We start from the raw sequence: 20,484 nt of genomic DNA, 5'->3' as shown, positions 1-20,484 counted from the left end.
GCGGGTCAGGAGTTTACAGAAAGCTTGGGTATTGGAAGATGGAATTGGGACGTGAGTGTTTTCAGTTAGTGTACAAATAGCAATGTAGTGTTTTGGAGTACCTATTTCGCTACAGCAGCAATGGCCAGTATGAGAAATGCCATGCTTTGTGAAGTAAACAGGGAAATTGGCCATGTCCAGAAATGGAACGAACCAAATGTGGATTGACTATTAAGCGGCTGCTATCGACATAAGAGAGGTGATAGTATGTTTCTTCTGCCAGTGGTATTATCATCCCATTCTTCTTGCCATATGCTGTGAGCTTTCAATTGGAGTTTTCGTTTTAGATATGATATTGGCCAGGGTATTTGGGAATATCGGCAAATGTCGATAAGCTATTTGTTTTAGTGTCGATAAGCTATTTGTTTTTATAATGGTGAGTTTCAGGCTATTGTGCTCGATATGAAGAAGTGCATGTTTTATTGCGGAAGCTTCGCCTTAAAAAACACTAGTGTTGGGGTGTAGATGTCCTTTCCATTCATGGAGGCAATGATTATTGTGGAAAACAACGAATGCAAAACCAACATTTTCATCGAGTTTGAAGCCATCTGTGTAAATAGTAATGTTCTATATGCTTTCGGGTATTTCTGTAAGACTTATGGATATGCCAAGACTCTGGAGTGCGGATGCGTATCATATGGATTGATTTTTTTTTCAAAGTTAGTTGGAGAAAAGCTATTATCATGAAATTTTGCTGGCATACGTAGGAGTGAAACAATTTGTGCTATTGCTTCTTGCTCCACTTTTATGTGGAGTGGTAGTAAGCCTGCAAAGACTTGGAGAGAGCTGTTGGAGGTAGTGCGATAAACTGGTTATATTTAAAATGAATGGTCTTTGAATACTTTGGAGATGCCTGATTTTACGTCCTTGCATAGGCTGAGCCCAAATAGCTGCAGCATATAGTATGACTATTTTTTCCGCGACTGTGGTATAAAAGATTTTTGAAGATATGGATTGATGCTCCTATTTCGTCCTTGCATAGATTTTAGATTTTTAGCTATTATATATGTGCTTTTTTTAAGATCCAAAATATGGTTAATCCAGTTGAATTTCTTGTCAAAAATGCCTCCAAGGTATTTTAAGTTTTAAACTATTTTAATACGATTTCCGTTAATGATAATACGAGGTTGTCGTGTAAGGGATCCGCCTTTCTTGGGAATCAATAGGATTTGAGATTTGTGATGGGCTATTTCAAGTTTGAGCTTAGAACATCGTTGGTATAAAAAGTGACAAACCTCATTTGAGTTTCGTTGTAATTCTTCACCCGTATTTCCTGAAACGAAGAGAGCTATATCATCTGCATATGCTAGAATTTTTGTATGACTGGGCCAGGTAGTTTTAAGTATACTGTTGAAAGTGATGTTCCCTAGTAAGGGTTCCGCACAGAAACCCCGCGGCAGCCTTTTCCTTGTTTGTTGTAAATAGTTCCATTATTATGAAGAAAATAAATATAAATGAAATATATAGAGATAAGAGTGTCCTGTTCTCACACTTCACTGAAATTCGGGGCTTTGAGACGGAAGAGGAAATGTAGACGATGAACTGCGTATCGGCCAATCAATTGACCATTGAAAACACGGACTTAATCGCTTTCTTAAACTGACAGGCATTAATTAATACAACTGACAGGTACAAATTCACTTCTTCAGGTCAAGCTATCAATAAAGAATACTATGCAGCAGTTTTGAACAGACTAGTGAAAAAAGTACGTTGTATATCGGAAGAAAGGTATCTGGTTTTCTCCCATGATAACATAGGATCACATACTGCTGTTTCACGAGCAGTGTCACGAACCCTGTTGTCACCAGCAGTCATATGTGTTCACGAACAACAGCTTGTAGAGATATACCACTCCAGAGCCAAATTAACTATTAAGCAAAATAAGTAACATGATTAGTATGTCAAGTGGGTACCACAAAAATTTCTGATTCACAGTTTTACCATGGAATGCATGATGCAGCTAAATCAAGACCGAGAGTAAAGAGATGAGGAGAATACTCGCGAAAATGTGAAGGCAACCAAAATCTTGTAAGGGCTTTTGGCTTCCAAAAATTTTGATCGAACCCAGAACCATCCTGTCTAATTAACACTATCAGTCTATTTTCTGTTTTCGAAACTGAGATCCATTGTAAAAAGGCATATAGATTTTCTGATACAGAGGCTACTAAAAAATCTAGTATATTGTTATAGCGGAATTTCGATGCACATTTTCAAATGACTATGAAATCTGTTTCAACAATTTGTACAGTCGTGCAGTAAAGTATGCAGATGCTGCATGTGATCATTTGGAAGAATATTAAATTTTAATTTTCATTGTTTGTTTTTTAGTAAACATGAGTCCTTGAACATGTTAGACACACCTTTTATAATCTGGTTTTAAAACTTCTCAGTATTTTAACCTTGTTTTTAAATTATTTCATTGTAGCATTAGCAAAGTATATTTGTGTGGGATAATAATAAACAAATAAACTCGGAACTTTCACTCTGATTTTAAACTGAAACTTAAAATATGGTGCAACATGTCTACTGAATAGTCAACTGAAAAGCAACTCTCGGTTTTGTAATGATTATGAAATGTGATTAGGAAGTTTCACTTAAGTACAGAAATCTGGTTAAGTAGAAAACAAATAAGTAGAGAATGGTAACGCCGTGTGAATTTTAATTAATTCAACAGAACAAATAAATACACTTTCCTTATTTTTGTTGTCACTTATAATTAGTACCAAATAGTATAAACGCTGCTCTGTACCTGCTGGTTATCTGGTACCCGCCGATAAACATGAATAAGGTAGTGGTGCCTTTAAGCAATAAAATCGAGTTTATTTTCGGAGGAATACTGTTTGGCAATTACATTTAAAATGACACCAATGAGACTGTTATTCTCCGTAGCTTGTTTTATCCTCCATGGAAATTTTAGTAAGTAAGAAGGTAAGTAATGACGAGCTGTACGACACTGATTCCTCTACACGTTCCATTATTTGCATGCCAATGTTCGTGTCAAGATCGAAGTTGACCCTGAAGTACAAAAAGCCATCCTCAGCTTCCACTAGCGCCCTCCTTTAAAAAACACTCCTTTTAGTAGAATTCAGAACAGTCTCTAGATTTACTGAAAATTCGCGAGAATCAGACTGACTTAATGATATTTTTGGATCAAGTCATCCATAATCGAAAACCCAACAGATATCACTGAACCCACCAAGATTTCATGATCAAAAGATTATTCGCCGTCTATCGGTGGGAAGGGTATTTCCAGAAGGTACCGAATATTTTTTATATGTGAATGAAAAACATTTTATCTATTCTTAATCAAACTTTATAGGATATACTTACAGATTACTGCAAAATTGTCTTGCTTTCAGTACTAACGATAAGTTTTCTTCACTTCTTCGAAGGTTTCCACAAAAGTCAGTTTACTTGACGTTGCATTAGCACCGTATATGATTCCATGGTGGATTATCATCTTGGCTATTTGCTGCGGTTTGATCCTTCTTGGCCTTTTAGCATTACTTCTGTGGAAGGTAAGTTAAAAAGCACTTTTTTTTTTTATTTTTTTTTTTAACATTTTTCAGCTCTATAGTGAAAGATTCTTTTAATTACCAAGGCTGTCAATCTAATCTGATAGCCAAGCAAGAATCAGAAATATATATTTCTATGTGTTGAGTAACTCTAAGGGTTACTGACAAACTTACTTGTAGAAAAATGTAGCAGTTTCGAATAGAACGCCATTTTCTTTCAAACGACCTGCAGTCAATAAAAGTCTTTCAAAATCCGGAATTGCAGTGTTAGTCATTTTGGTTTGCATGTTACATCCGTGGACTGTGAGCTTCAGCTTTTCGTATGTTACTTACATATTATCTTTACATCTGCTTACTATTCATAAGCTTAGAAGACAGTTAGTTCGTACTGTAACCACAGGGAGCCTCTTTGCACAAAACCATTACTCTCATAAGTTAATTTCTTATGTTCAGAAGCTGATTATGTAATGTAAGTGTTAATCATTTTAGATACAGTTTAAAAATACTCTTCCAGATATTTGTGATTTAAAACTGCAGTTGAAAAAAATTTAATATTTTTTTAATGTTAATATTTTTTAAGTCTGACAATTTCAAATTCTGTAAATGAGTACTTTTATGCGCTGAAAGAATAAAAGTCTTTTTCAGCTCTAATTTAAGGCAAAAGTCAACTTATTTACTTAATTTTAGTAGTTATTAAATGTAAATGAAATTTAAAATTTGATTCTGCAGATATTAAGTTCTTTTCAGAAAAGAAAATAGTAAATAGCTTCTTCAAAATTACTTTGTGAAACACAGTAGCAGTATTTGGTACAATAAAAATTCTATTTATTGAATTAGTCTAATAAAATATATAACGATTCATCTATTAGTGTATAATCATCGTACCGGAAGATTACTGAATCCAGTGTTCCAAATTGTCTTAATTGTGCCCAATTTATAATTACTCTTTCCATACCTTATAAGAGAGTGGAAGAAAAAAATTCTAATCAAAGAACCATTTGAGATTGGTGGTTTTAAACACAACAACCCAAAAGAATTATTCTGTTGCCAAGCAGAAAAGAAACATACCAGACAGTTTTAGTCATAACGGAAAAACACGCCAGTTTTTTTTAAGTTTCACTTTCGTTCGTTAAGCAGTCGCTTACAAACGCGTGGAACCTTGGCCTTGACAGTTTGCGGTAACTTCCAACATGGCCAAGGTTAAATTCGAAGGTCTATTTAAATAAATTCATCAAACCCCATTGTGAATAGCCGGGGAAAGTACTCAAAGCTCCTGAAGCGTATTAGCTTCCATTAAATGCGTACCCATGAAGGAAGTGGTTTGACATAATCTGAACTTAATTTATTTAATTAAAATATATGGTTTGCTTTCAGGTTGGCTGAGTTTTTTTTTTTTTTTTTTTTTTTTTCAGTAATGCTTTATTTAATGCAAATCTTCCAAATAAGTGCAATACGGAAAAAAAAAAAAAATTAACTAAATTACCTATTAAATACCCAGTGCAGAATGAAAGTACGGAAAGCGGGTTGTAGCTTGCAATAACAATTTAAAACTTCGCTTATCGAATCGGATTAGATTGGATTGTGACGGAGCACAGGAGGGCTATCTGCGTAAAAGAAAGGGTACCTTTGTGGAGGATGCTTCCGTATTTATATCAGCCGTCTCCGCTAACGGAAACTATTTAGAACAGAGCGACTTCGAGTGATATATTTTTCCGGATAAATTAAAAGTGGAAAATACATGCCTATAACATTAAGTCCCAATTTCACAACGTTCTCACAAAGGTACCGGCACCTTCATATAAGTAGGGTATTGTTCGTAAATTCTTAAACCTACAGAAGTGTGTTTCGACAGAAGGGCGCCCGCAATCTTAAGAATATAGTCGGTCTTTAAAACGATGTCGGCACCTTTATGCTCTGGCTTCGTATCACCTCCATGCGAATATGGTTATTTTTTGCTACTCTGATTAACTAAGCAAATAAAGATTCTGTTTACCTAATGGTGCTCCATATATCGAGGTATCTTTATGAAGTTTTCTATCTTTCAGAACACTGGCCGACTTACATGAAATAGATTGACCTTTTTTTAACAATGTCCCATTATGAAAGCGTCGCTGTTTCATTACGTTTTTATGCCGACATTTAAAATAATGAATTCTTCCCCCCTCTTTGCCAGTTTGATTTGGCTCTTCAGCACAGGATATCATGCGATGTGTTCTTATCACTTCATTTTTATAAAGAATGGATAAGATTCACGTACCATTTTCGATAATAATGTTGTTTTTGACTTACAAAATGCTATTGAAAAAAATCACAATAAAGATGTAGCTTTAATATATAAATTTTTATAAAAATGAAAAATTAAAAAAAAAAGTTTAAAATGCCTTAATACTCTTAATATATCTGGTTTTGAAATAACTGGAGATGATTGATTTTAGTATTTCCCGATATGTTATTTTTTCTGCTTTACACATTTTATACACCATTTTTTTCATCTCATTATTCCTTTCCTTTTTAACGCCTATATATACTAATATTTATAAATATATCCAAAGTTTATTAGGCTTTTCGAAGCAAGAAATAGAAAAAATCAATTATGCTTTTTCTGGGACTCGAACTCCAGATTTCCCTACTGCTAACCGGACATGCTACCATTTACACCAAAAAGACACACAGTGAGGAAGAAGAAAATTTCTTATACCCATACAACACATAAATTTAAATAACAATAACTATATTAATTACAAATATTTTGCTAATATTAAAGCCGCATTTATAAAAAAATGAATTTAATAATAGAATATTCGGGTGGCAAAAGAAATTTGGAAATTCTTATTCTAAACATTATTACGGTTCTGAATGAATATGTTTCAATGTTGATCCATTTCGCGCAAATTTAGTTCAGCTAACAAATGGAAACAAATGCGGAAATGCATTACTATAAATTAAATAAATAAAATGAACTTTTGTAAGTAATATATATTACATCTATCTCGCTAACTTAAAGTGCCAAACTATAACTAATGCAAACCAAAGTACGTAAATTTTAAAATTAAAGTAACGTAAATTTTTTCTTTTATGAAATGTACACTTATTAATGCAACTAAACTTCCGCAAGCTGAAATTGTTTTCAAAGGCGTCGAACTGCAACAAATACTTTATTACGTTTTAACGCCTTAAATCTTTCAATATCAGAAATGAACAAAATATTTTGTTGTAAAAAAATAAAAAAAAAAAAAAAAAAAAAAATCTGAAATGTTTTAGATTTTAAATTACGTCCAAAGGGGCGTTTTTTAACATTTTGTGTGTTACCTTTCTTTATTAAATATCATGTTCCTCGCACTTAAACCATAAGATCCAGTGCAACAGCAATATCGCAAAATAGTTTTAAAACGAGCATATCTTTAGAATTTCCGATACAGAGACTCACGCGCTGGAGATAAAAATGTTTTTTCTGCACAACGTTGCCATTGCTCGCTTTGAAATCCTTGAGTTTGTTAATCAAAAATTCGTCAAAGTTTTAAAAAATAGGAAATCGATCATAAAACAAATTTCAAATTTCAAATTTGGTCTTCCACATGCTCATATTCGTTGGAGGATTACGTTATTCAAAATTCGACGACTCTATGTACCGTTATTTTATGACAATGTGAGAAATATACATACATTTACGCAGATTTTCATTATTTAATTTCTTCAAATATAATGCAGGACTCTAACATTTTATGGCAACAGTTTGAAAAGTGAACCGACATTTATCCGTCCAACGCAAAATGCCAAAACGAAACTAATAGTCCTTCGGGATTCAAATCACTTTGGACTAAAAAAAAAAAAAAAAAAAAAAAAAAAAAAAAAAAAAAAAAAACCGAAAATGTAGTTTGATAATTTAAAAGCTTAAATTATAATGCTCTTATTATACTTTTCAGCTTGGATTCTTCAAGCGCAAAAGGCCCCAAGAAGTTCCAGAAAAAGAACCATTGAATGAAAGAAATGGATATCGTATGACAAGTGGGGATGCTGCTTTGTGATGAACTTAATTTTTTAGGCTATCATGTTGAACTGACTGACGTGATATTAGACTTAAAGTCATTAAACAGTCTTTTATAACAAATTAATAGCATTTTCTTTGTGATTGCGAAACTTTGATATTTGCATCATCTTGCAATATAACTTCCTGATGACGTCATCATTATTGTAAAATGAGACAATAATTATGAGAAGACATTCAGAGGAAAATTTCAAAGTGTAAAGGGATAATTAAAGTGTTTATCTCCTAAAAAGACCTGAAAACAGAACGAAAATTTGAGGAAACACAGAATATATAAACTTTTCTATGTCTTCCTTGCAAAATCCAGAATTATATTCTTCCATATATGAATACGCTATGAAGAAAATGAATGTCCTCAGCGAACGACAAATTAAAAACCTCTGCAGACATCCAGTTTACTTCTATATAGCTACAGGAAAATAAATATGCATTTTATTCAGAATATAGACACAGTAAAATTTAAATTTACTGAAAATTTAAATTGATTTCACTAATGCTAACTCGCAATTATAATTTATAAACTTTATATGGAAGACGCACAATTGTGCTTCGCAGTAAACTCAAAAGTTGTCATACAGCTTTTGGCATTAGGGACTTCTTACTGAAATGCATTATTTATTATTTTATGAAACTCACATCAAAGTTTACAGAATTCTTTGAAAAGTGCCTTAATTTAGAGTGTGTACAAAGTTACAGAACATTTTCGATATGGCAGTTACAGACGCTGCACTTTACTTGTGCTTCTTCAAATAATGTGAACTAATATTTTAATTTCAACTTTAATTTATGGATTTTTTTTTCTTCTTTTTTACAATATCAAATTGTATAAACATTTTATCTTGTGTTAAACTGAAGTAAAAGTTTTGAGCCATGTATTTTTAGAAAATGATTTTTATTTAAACACTGGAAAACATCTTTTTGACACCCCGCCACATATAAAATCCTGAGTTGAATCTTTATAAGCAAAAAACAAGCATTTTGCTTTAATTTACCGTTTACTTGGAATTTTGTTTTTTAAATTTCAATAACTTATTTGTTTCAATTACTGTTTCATTCAAACTAGTTTTTCAAATATTTTTTTAGTATGACATAATTTGCTATTATTTTACTGTTTATGTACTTTAGTATTATCGCAACCATGCTCGCGCAATTTGGTGATTTTTTGAAGAAGGAAAAGAATGGTAATTTCAAACTGGAGAAAATTATTTATTTCATATCATACATGTTATTAGGTACATATTTTAATTTTAGTTCGATATTTAACCCGGGAAACAATTTATAAAGCTACTTAAAAATGGTGTCTCCCCCATGTAATTATTCCAGTCTACCACAGTCTTAACGGCCATTTCTAATTCTTCCCAAACAAAATTTAACACTTGTTAATTCTTTATTCCAGCAGAATATAAATCTGGATACTATAGTAAATATATTTGGCAGACGACTATTCTCGAACCAATTACCGCTTCTAATGCCAGCGTGTTCGTTACGCTTTTTTCACGTTATATTTCCAGAATGGGTTGTTTTCTAGAATACGTTACCATCAAATGCGAATTTGAAAAGTTCCGCCTTTGTGGCAAAATATTATATTCCTGCAAAATTTCACAGAACTTTCTTCATTTGCTGGTAAATCCCACGAGCGTGCATTTCAAAATTCAGTTGAAGACCAAAAATGTCGCAATTTGCCTTTAGAGCATGTTATTCAACCAAAACAGCATACACGAAAATGCGACTCTACTTATTCAAACTTACAACTATCGATATCGTTACGCGAAAAATTGTTATGCGCATGATTGCCGCAGTTTGGCGACTTCTATCAAGGTGGTTGCGATAATACCAAAGTAGCAATATTTATTATTAATATAATTTACGAGAGCATTTGTTTTTCTTTTAGATATTTAGATTTCGGGTGGGAGTTAAATAAACTGGAAATTCAGAATAAAATTACTCAGCAGTCACTTGACAGTATGCAAAAACTAGGTTTGTAAACGAGCAATACAATTAAATTTATCAATAAAAGTGCGTATATCAGTTCGGTATGTAAGTGCTTTGACATAGAGAACATGATAAAAAACAGGTACTTACGTATTTTCTTAACCACTTTAGTAGATGTCGCCAAATTTTCAGAATGAGTCAAGCTTTGGCAACCTTGCTCATAACCATGCTTCAGGTAACCATGCTCATAACAGTTCTTCAGTTAAGCAACGCCTTCATTCTCGTATGCGTTCTCTTCGTTGTATTCCCGATTCATCGATTTTTATTGATAAATCGCGATAATTTTTATCTTAAAATATGTGCTTGGGAAATTCGCGAGCAATGTGAAAAGGGTGCGATAAAATTTCTGCACGTATTTTTGCAGCAAAATCGCTAAGAGAACAATGTTGACATGCACTTCTGCCCCCCCCCCTTTTTTTTTGAGCGAAAATAGATGTTTAGGCCCACAGGGAGGAGAGTGCGAAAGATAGTAGAAAAATTCCACGAAAAAAAATTTTTTTAATGTATCATATAATCCTTATTTAATGATTCAATTTTGTATTTTAAATTGAAGTGTGATTTCTTTTCATATGTTGATAATGTTTTCGGAATTACGATAAATATCGATAGTTTGGGAATGTTTTTTAAAAAAAAATGTCGCGAAAATTGTCAGCTTGCACCTGACAAGTAACTTTTACTTTGTAAACAACCCCAAATGCGCCAAAGTGGTTTTGGCGTAATTACCAAAAAATATAATATAAAAAATCGCAATCCAGAAACTTCAGGTTGTGGAAATATAGAACTACAAAAGCTTAACTCTACGCGTATACACAGGTGTTAAATGCATTTATATTTCCAATCACACCTGATAATCATAAACTTGCGTTTTCACATTTTCAAGCATAGGTGTTTAAAATCTGATCTTGAGCTTCCTTGAATTTATGGAAAGAAAATATGACCATCTAGTGCTAATATTCGAAGGGAGATCTTAAACATTAAAAATGAATTTTTCAAAATGAAAAAAAAAAAAAAAAAATGCCATTAAGCTTACTGCACTGGAGCTTTACAGAGAAATTCTGAAGATGATGTGTTGCAAGGAAAACAACTATACACGCGTTTCTAATATAACTAATTTGTAAATAAACATATTATAAAGTGAAGAAAAAGAAATTAATGGTTTGTGCTAAACTTAATCCAGTTTCTAGTGATACTTTATCACCACAACCAGATTCGGAACTAGGTTTCGTTACAGAAATACCTACATTTAAGCTTTAAATTGCATTCTTCTTATCATTTGTAAATTTAAGTACTATATGCAGGAAGAAACATTAAAACCTATCACATGTATGTGTAATTATGTAAGACATATAGTACTCTTATTCATGATAGAACAGGGTGATAAATATGCATCCTGTTGCCACTGTGTTTAAAGATTGCAAATGATAACTACATATATATTAGACTTCTAAAACATTTTATAGCAATATGAATATATATTTATAATTATGAAGCGTAAAATTCAGATTTATGCGTGCTCAGATTTTAAGTTCAATTAATATTACTTAACGTCATCATTCATAAACACTAGTATTACGTATACCAATAGAAAAATTGTTAATTTGACAGCTGACTGCGGAAAACAGATTTCAGGTATATTTCTATTAAGTCCCTTTTAGAATAAGAGAATATATTAGAGTAATTAATTCTATTATCTAACAGAAAATAAAGATAGCGGCGGCTATCTACCTAAGACGACACTTTTGAAGGATACCGGAATTTCTTAAAATAAACATTGATACTAAGAACCACCCGTAGATGGGGCGTTTAAAGAAGATTCATTCAACCTTTAACTACACATGTACATTAATCTTAATTATACATATGTTAGATTTTTATTTTCTGTTACAGCACCTTAATTCTATTGCTTTTAAAATACATAAAACTTTAAAAAAAATTGTGCATTATCGCTAAATCGTAACTAGATTCAGACATGCGTATTTTGAACATGCCTAAAATTCATTATTCTGCTCGGAATAAATTGTCTAAAATATTTAATAAACAATATTACAAATCGAAGTTAAGATAGATCAAAATAGTAATGTCTGCCTCTTCTAAATTGTTTTAGTTGACGAAATCAGGTGCTCAGGTCATTAAAAAATGATTTTCTGAAGAGGAAATGAAATTGGAAAGAGAAAATCGATGGCGAAATCAACGGATGAATCGGCACTATTTTGAGCTGAGGATAAATCGGAAGAAGCGAAACGGCACTAAGCCTTCTCGTCGGCGAGAGCGTTGTCCAGGGTGCGCTGCAGCGACTGCCGAATTACACCTATAAGAAAATAGGAGCTACGACACAGTTTTGATGAAGAACTTCCCGGGAGATGGATCCCATAATCTACCACCACTCCCTAGATTCTACAGTATTTTATAAGTGCTTCCATACTGTAAAGGCGCTATATATTTGCATGCATTCTCTGGGATTAGAACCCAGGTCCAAGGCTATGTAGTTAGCTTCCTACCACTACTCTGAAATTTCGCACAGAAGAATAAATTTCGCTTCTAATAAACTTACTGATGTTTCAGACGTCATTTCCTGAGAGGATATACCTGCTGAAGACGCTTTAAAGCAAAACTGGGAGTTTATACTCCAGTTAAGAGCTTATTACAATATTTAATATACTATTTCCCCAAATCTTCAGTTTTTTGGGCCGATCTGCCTTCTTTCTACTTTAGGTAAAATATGTGAAAAACTTATCTGTCGATAAGATTTTTTAGAATTAAGTATCATATTACAAAATCAAGCTTTCAAATGATCATCAATATGGATTTCGTATCGGATATCCGACTTTACAATACATTAATAAGATAAAACAAGTAGTTTATAAAAACTGAAAAGCAGGATTCCATTACAGCTGTTTTAAGCCTAGACATTAAAAGTACGTTTGATATGCTTTGATGGCCAGCAATAATAAAAAAATTTAAAAGAGTACAATGCCCTTTAAATTTACTTGAAGTTAACATCAACTGCCTAGAAGACCGTGAATCCAGAAGGTATTTATACATTCTTAGCATGAGATAAAGAATTTTTTAAAAAGCAAATAATTTGAAATAAGAATTTCTGGCAACAGCATGTTATTTGAAATGAAAAATATTGTCTGCCACTTTTAACATTGTAACTTCTAAATTCATTCTTCTTTCAAAATTTTGAATGTAAACAAGCTGTGCATTTAAGGATATATTTTTGCGCTTTCTGAAGAGCAATATTCCTATTCCATAGTTCAAAAGCGTTGTGAAATGCCCGGTATTAAAATGTTTAAGTGCAGAATGGTCAACATTATTAATCGGAAAGCAAAAAACCGTCAGTCGTTACTTCTACGTGGAACGACGTCTCCAAACGAATACTCGAAAAAGGTATGTGCTATTTCTAATATTTCTGAAGTTAAATAGTTGTTAATAACAGAAAAAACCCGCCGACACATAAATCAATTGCAAATTCTCTAAATACATCTCTAGCAACAATAAGTAAAATAACACACCAAGACTTACAGTTTAAAAATGCTAAAAAACGAATTTTCACAAGCTTTTGCGAAGGCATTTGGCTGGACATACAACAGTATGTAGAACTTTGTTGAAAACTCTTTAGCAGAAGATAAATGAAAACAGATTGTGATCCTTGATGGAGCATGGATTTACCTAAATGACTGCAACAAAAAAAGGGGGGTCTATCTATTATCGAAAACGAAGAGAAAAAAGTGTACAAACCTGGTTTCTGAATTCAAAGAACGTTTCAATGAGTGGTTTATGATTATCTCAGAATTCGCGTACAACAGGAAATTAAAAATAAGAAGAGTGGAAAAAAATGTTACAATCAACTCAACGTACTATTAATAGAAAGTTTTACGTCCGACGCTTACATAAGAAATTCCATATCTTTATCTCGGTGACTTTAAAAGAGTGAAGCTTCTGCAAGATAAAATAACAAGCCCTACTTCGAAAAGTGCCACTGCATTCCTTGAAGAAATGAAGACTGATGCAGGTATTGCGTATATACTTTTCTAAGTCCCCTTGACGTTTCATATATGGATTATTGTGTACGACATATTTATTGTGAAAAATACCTTTCCGAGCGAAAATTTACCACGATTGATTGGAATGTAGTGGAAGAAGAACGGAAATCAATACCCCTGGAAATTTTTGGATAGTCCTTCTATCATAGAAATCACGATGCCGACTTAATATCCAGAAAAAAAATTATTTAACAGAATTTCCTCAGCTAAATGGCCAAACTAAATTACTGTGGTAGTTACGCGGATAATACAGTATTTATTCTTAAAGCTAACACTAGAGAGCAAACGGAAAATCATTGCAACACTATTATTAATTTATTCTATACATTTTGCTCCACATACAATTTACCTATCTTAAAAATAAATCTTCAGCTCTTATTTGCGGAAAACCTGTGGGAAAAAATTAAATGTTACCCTACAATTCAATGGAAAGTGAATTAAACATATTAAAAAATTATAATATTTAGGTTTAATATGGGTTGAAAAGCTCAGTATGTACACGTACACAAAATTTTAAAATGAGAATAAACGTTATTGCAGGTGATATCAATAGATTCAGGGCATAAATTGGGATTATAAGGTTGGCAAACAATTTATATAGCACTGTGATAAAAAAAGACTATTACTTATGCAGTTTCTATCTGAGCATTTCCAAACCAAAACAGAAAAATTAAACTTCTATATGAAGCATTCAACTCTTTTTATCCTTACAATTATCAAGATTTAACGTACCACTTTCGCTGCAACTATGGTGGTTGGAAGTTCACTTCCATGCATATCCGAGTGCAGCAGGAAGCCATTCTCATGATTCGACTACACCTTAAAAGGCAAGTAAGCTATGCCCAAGAAGTACAGGATGATCGTAATTAAACTTGGCCTATTCACAGCACTCTGTAGCTGTAAATAAAACGCAGATTGATTCGAAAATTTGTAGAGAGATAATTCAAAGGATGCGCTGAAAGATTCCGAAAATAATAATAATAAATAAATAAAATCGGAAAGCTTTCAGATTTTACATTACGCCCAAAGGGACTTTTTTAACGTTTTGTGTGTTACCTTTATTTATTAAATAACATATTCCTCGCACTTAAACCATAAATTTAAATTCAACAGCAATACCGCAAAATAATTCTAAAATGAGTATATCTTTAGAATTTCCGATACACAGTCTCTCCCGCTGAAGATAATTTTTTTTTTTTTTTTTTTCGTACAGTGTTGTCATTGCTCGCTTTGAAATCTTTGAGTTTATTAATCAAAAATTCGTAAAGTGTTACAAAATCTGAAATCGATAATAAAACAAATTCCAAATTAGGGCTTCCAGATGCAGATTCAGTGAAGATTTACGTTATTCAAAATTGGATGACTCTAGGTACCATTGATTTATCACAATGCGAGACACATATATATTTGTGGAGATTCCTCATTATTTAATTTCTTTAAAGATAAGACAGTGCGATAATATTTGGTGGCAACAATTTGAAAAGTGAACCGACATTTATAGTGAATCAACGCAAGATGCCAAAACGAAATTAATAGCCCTTCTGGCTTTAAAAAAAAAAATCTGAAATCTTTCAGATTTTATATTACCCCCAAAGGAGTGTTTTTTAAACGTTTTGTGTGTTACCTTTATTTATTAAAAATCATATTCTTCGCACTTAAGCGATAAAATTCAATTCAGCAGCAACATCACAAACTATTTAAAAACAGTATTTCTTTAGATTTTCCGATACACATTCTCGCGCGTTGGAGATAAAAATGTTTTTATTTCGTACAGTGTTGCCATTGCTCGCTTTGAAATAGTTCAGTTTCTTAATCAAAACTCATAAATGATTTTTGAAATATGAAATAGATTATAAAACATATTCCAAATCTGGGCTTCCAAATGCCCATATTCGGGTAGAGACGTACGTTATTCAAAATTTGATGGCTCTAGTTACCGTTGTTTTATCAGAATGCGAGAAGCATACATACATTTATGCAGATTTTTCATTAATTTTCTTTAAATATAATATAGGGCTCTAATATTTGGTGACAAGAATTTAAAAATTGATTCTCCGTTTATAGTGAATCAAAGCAAAATGCCAAAACGATATTAATAGCCCTTCTGGGCAAATTGCCCCTTTGGTCTAATAAAAATTAGTTTTAAAAATTCCACTAAAAGGCGCATTACAAAATGCTTGAAAAGGCATGTAATAAATAACTGTGGGGTATTTTAACATTTTCGAAATCGAATGAGTAGCGTTTTTCAATTACGATGGCTATTAATTTGCCAGAACATGCGTTAAACGTGAAACTAATTTACGAAAACCAGGGAATTATTCAGCTTTTCATGAATTTTGAAATCGAAAGAAATTGGACTCCAGAAGGTGCGATAGACATAGATTCGAAAAAACTGGATCGTTATGCGTTCAGTGTGGCAGAATGCAGAATGGAACAGTGTGGAAGTTACTGAGAAAAACAGTGCAGTTTTTCCGTTCCCAGCTGCAACCAACATTTGCATGTTACCGACACTGACCGTTGCTTATCTTTTGCACTGACTTTTCTTGCCCGAATGAAGTCCATGAGTCCTGGCCGTGGAACATCCCCTGGAGTGACGAGGCACATTTTAATCTCAATGAAACGGTGAACACCCAGAATTTTGGCATTTGAGCCATGGAAGTCCACGTGCCTTCAGCACAGTACCGCTATACTTGCTTGCAGTTACTGTCTGGTGTACGTTAACTTCCCAGTTTATCTTTGTGCTATTTTTTTTTTCGAAGAAAATTACAATTATGGCACTATAACATGCTCTGTAACTGCCCTCAGATATCGTAGGATGTTCAACAGTTTCGTCTCACCTCAACTTCAGCTCCAACAATGCCTTGCATCTACCACTTTTGTTCAGGATTGGGCTGTTCAACATAATGAACTCTGTGTGCAGAGATTTTTGAGGCAACATTTTATCGATTACAGAGTGATTAGCTATTCATTAGCCATTACAGGGTGATTAGCTCTTGCCAAAATGGCCACGGAAGGCAAGATTGCCATATTTGGCAAAAAATCGCCCATTTTGCGACATTTGACGACAAAATTAGCGATATGCCATAGACGGATGGAGAACCTTCTAGAATGACTTCTTACCGGTTTGGCCCAGTATGCTCTCCAAGGCAAGCCGAAAGCTATATAAGTTGCATGTTACCGACATAAGTTACATGTTACCGCGTACCTGCTGGTACGCGGAGTAGATGTGTCTCATAGTCTATCGAGTTGATTGTCAGTCTAGTGTCGAATAGATCGTCGAGTGCATCGAGAGAGTCTCTTAGTGTATCGTCGAGTCTATCGTGAGCGTGTCGTCGAGTGCATCACGAGATTTAGCTTGGAGGGTCTTGAAAGTACGTTGAGTTCCGAGAACGACCGAACCGAATCGGGAGCTGTACTCTAGAGCTTTGCAGTGAGGCTGTCTTCCCCGTTATAACATGATAGCCTGAAGGCTGTGTTACTGGTTGTTTCAGATTGCTTTTCGTAGTTTTTCGATGACTGTAAACGTGTTTTTGGAGCTGTCCTGAAAAATACTGCCTGTTAAATTGTGTTTTCATTCTTCATTAAGTGTTATAGTCAATTACTCCAAATCCACGAACCCGTTGAAACGCAACAATGTTGTAAACAATAAGATTCTTCATTCAATTACTTATACTGACAGTATGTGGGTACTTTTTGTTGTTTCAAATTATTCGCAAACATCACCATTAATTTATAGGATTCAAGAACTGTTGCAAAATAGCAAAATTCATGCCAATATTATTTGGATAAAAGCTCATGCATCACAGGATAGCGAGTTGGCGGATCATCTAGCAAGAGAGCCTGCTGAAAACTGTAAATGTGCTTCCACTCTTTGGCTTAGATCATGTCTTGAGAAATATTTCTTTGTAACAGAACTATTTGGATGTAACCGAATTAATTTATCGAATGCCAACTGGTGGCGACGGGAGCAACTTATAGCAGTCGACTTTCATCTGTGATGACGATATGTTCTCCAATATTATGTCACAGTAATTCGAATGCTAATTCTAAATGTTAGGTGTTCTCTTTTGTTGTATGCTCTGTTTTGAATGTATATTTTCTTTGTAACTGTTTCTGTGCTCTGTTAATAAATACTTTTAGACATAGTACAGACATTTACAGGAGAACTGTTACATCTTGAGAATCTTGTTCAAAAATAGAGGAGTAGAGTTTTTGTGAATAGGCAGAAACACCTTTATTTATCTACCAAAAGTTAATCTAAATTGCATTTCGTTCCGCAGTTTTCAAGCTACATTACATAGTTCCTGCACAACGTTTTACTATGAACATGGATTTACCAGTACTTATCATTGTGTCTGTGGACGCATTGGATTTTCAGATCATTATGCAATGAATTAAGGTCCGCTGGCGCAGTGGCTAGCTCGTCGCGCAGCAGCATCACAGGTCCGGGGTTCGAGCCCTGGGCTGGGGACGTTTGGCTCAGCCTTTCATACCTTGAGTGAGTCAATAAAATGAGCATTAAGTTCGCTTGAGGACTAAACTCTGGGGGTTCAGCTGTTCACTTGTCCAGGGTATATGCTCCTGCAGCCCCTGGACCCACGGTTAAGAAAGCAGATATCAGGGCACAGCAGGCCATGGCTCACTATGGCTGTTGCGCCACTGAGTTTATATAATGGAATATTCCTAAACGAAACAATACCATATTAAATTTCCTGCAGCTAAAGTCATTTCTTTCAAAAGCTTCCTTATTAAAGTAAACATATATTTTTCTTAAAAACGATAAAATTATGAATTTACTTTTGACATTTTTACACTTTAAAAATTTTAATATAGTTGTAGCATATTTACATCTCCTTTAATTTTATTATTTTATTCATAAACTCCACATCATAACTTTATTTTATGAGCATAAGGCGAACAGACTTTATTAAGACAGTACGATTCTTTGCCTAATCGATTTTATGAATGTTTGATCCAATGTTTTGGACTTCATAAATTGTGGATTTTAAGAGCTTTATTTTTAATGCAATTGCATTTTATTTTTTAGCTTTTATTTCTCTTTCATGTAAATATGTTTCAAAATTTATACTTTTAAATTGCTTATTGTAATATGAAAGATGTAATTAATTTGGATTTCATTATTCAAAATTAAGGTAAGTCTAGTTAATGATGCATGTAGGACAATACTGTTAAGCATTGGTAAAGAACATGTGTCCGCAGTTCTCGTTAATTGAACGGAACTGAGACCGCAAGTCGCTGTTTTCGTCTTTCAGTTGCACGTTTGAGTAAAAAATAAATATTAAATGAAAACGGAATGTGCGCAATATTAACGTTAATATTACATTTTTCTAGTACTTAATCTTAAATCAATTAATTTCAGGAAATTAAAACCTTCCTACAAGAATTTTAAGAGTTTCATCTTTTAGCTTCTGGTACATACATCATTTATTCTGCCAGTTAAGTTTAACTAAGAAAATTGTCCTGATTGGAATTTCACGGTAAAGTTGATATTGGAATCATAAATTTCATCCCCTTTCATCATCTGCTTTGCAGCGTTGCTACCTGGTCTTGATACACGTTTCTTGTTCCATTGTTTTCAGAATATTAACTGTGGGTTCCTGATGTGCGGGTGCTTGTTGTTTCTTGATGCAGTTCTACTGATTGATGGCACTGTGGGTAAAGTGAAAGTATTTGCTATTTGAAAATTGGCTATAAATATCTTTTTAATAATATGTGGAGTTGACTTTAACATTTTTCTCCCCTCTCTTTATTTTTAATTTTACGTTATATGAAAAGCCAGCAACAACCATAAATACCTGTGAAAAGCTTTCTTTAGATTCTTTGTATCATGTTCTAAGTTTTTTTTTTCTTCGCTTTGATGATAATAAAAAGATTATTTTTATTGCCATCATTTACAAATACCTAAGATTCATCTATTGTAACATTTTCCCATTTCTGTCCGAATAATTGTTTCTCATACAGAACTCTACATCGCATTCTGCTTTCGGCGATATGTCGTGGAGAAAGAGATGCACATTGCGTTTTTTCGCCTTTTTAAGATTCAAATCAGCGTCAATCGCTTTGTTTACAGTTGACACTGAGCATTTTAATGAGTTTGCAACTGTCCTTTGACTTCGTGGATTTTCTTTTAACATTAAAGATCTTACATTTGCAGCGTTCTAAGCATTCCGTTTTTATCTTGGATACGTACATGAAAACATTTTTCCACTTGAAGCTAAATTATAACGTTTGTCTCCTTTGTTGTTCGAAAAACCATGGCTTTCACAACGCTTTTTAATAACTAGATACGAATAATTTTCTACGAAAAGAACATAATATAGACTTTCATCCATTGCTTCTTTAAAGCGATATTTTGCGGGAAAAAAAAACTGTCAAGCAGACGATAATTTATGCTTTCAAAGTATATGCAGTTAAAAATATTTTTTTTACTTTTTACAGCAAAGCGAAATTGCCTAAAACGTGTGGGAACAACCTCTGTATTTTAACGCCTTATTTTATGTGCCGTAATCAAGAATAATCTTCAGAGTACCGCTTAAAAGCTAGTTTTCTAATTTACTTTTAGGCTTCAGTAAAATTATCTGCAAAGACGAATTCATGTTAGTAATATCTCTAATAACTGGTGTAATATATAATGCAATAGTGATAACTGGTGTAATATATGATTATAATATGTCTCATTTATAGTTTTTATAAGCATTTTCTCCAGTACGAAATAATAACAGATACTTCCAATACCACATATTAATATAATAATTGTTATTTCATTTTCTTCTTCGCTGATGTTTTTTGACGAAACATTAATATTTCATACTTTCATAGAAGTAAA

General features: G+C 33.2%; 1 protein-coding gene across 2 annotated transcripts in view; it reads left to right on the top strand.

Moving 5' to 3' along the window:
- LOC118200918 (integrin alpha-PS2-like) overlaps positions 1-8,474 on the top strand; it is a 197,607-nt gene extending 189,133 nt beyond the window's left edge. For both annotated transcript variants that reach the window (XM_035372909.2, XM_035372908.2), the window contains 2 exons: positions 3,432-3,557; positions 7,478-8,474. In XM_035372909.2, the coding sequence (XP_035228800.1) occupies positions 3,432-3,557; positions 7,478-7,579 (228 nt within the window). In that variant the 3' untranslated portion in view covers positions 7,580-8,474. The remainder of the gene's footprint in view (positions 1-3,431; positions 3,558-7,477) is intronic.
- The last annotated feature ends 12,010 nt before the right edge of the window (positions 8,475-20,484 follow it).

Source organism: Stegodyphus dumicola, chromosome 7 (assembly GCF_044657685.1).
Source record: "Stegodyphus dumicola isolate Sdum_Otavi_A_Nest chromosome 7, ASM4465768v1".
Classification (NCBI taxonomy): Eukaryota; Metazoa; Arthropoda; class Arachnida; order Araneae; family Eresidae; genus Stegodyphus; species Stegodyphus dumicola.
This window is presented reverse-complemented; position numbering and strand designations above follow the sequence as displayed.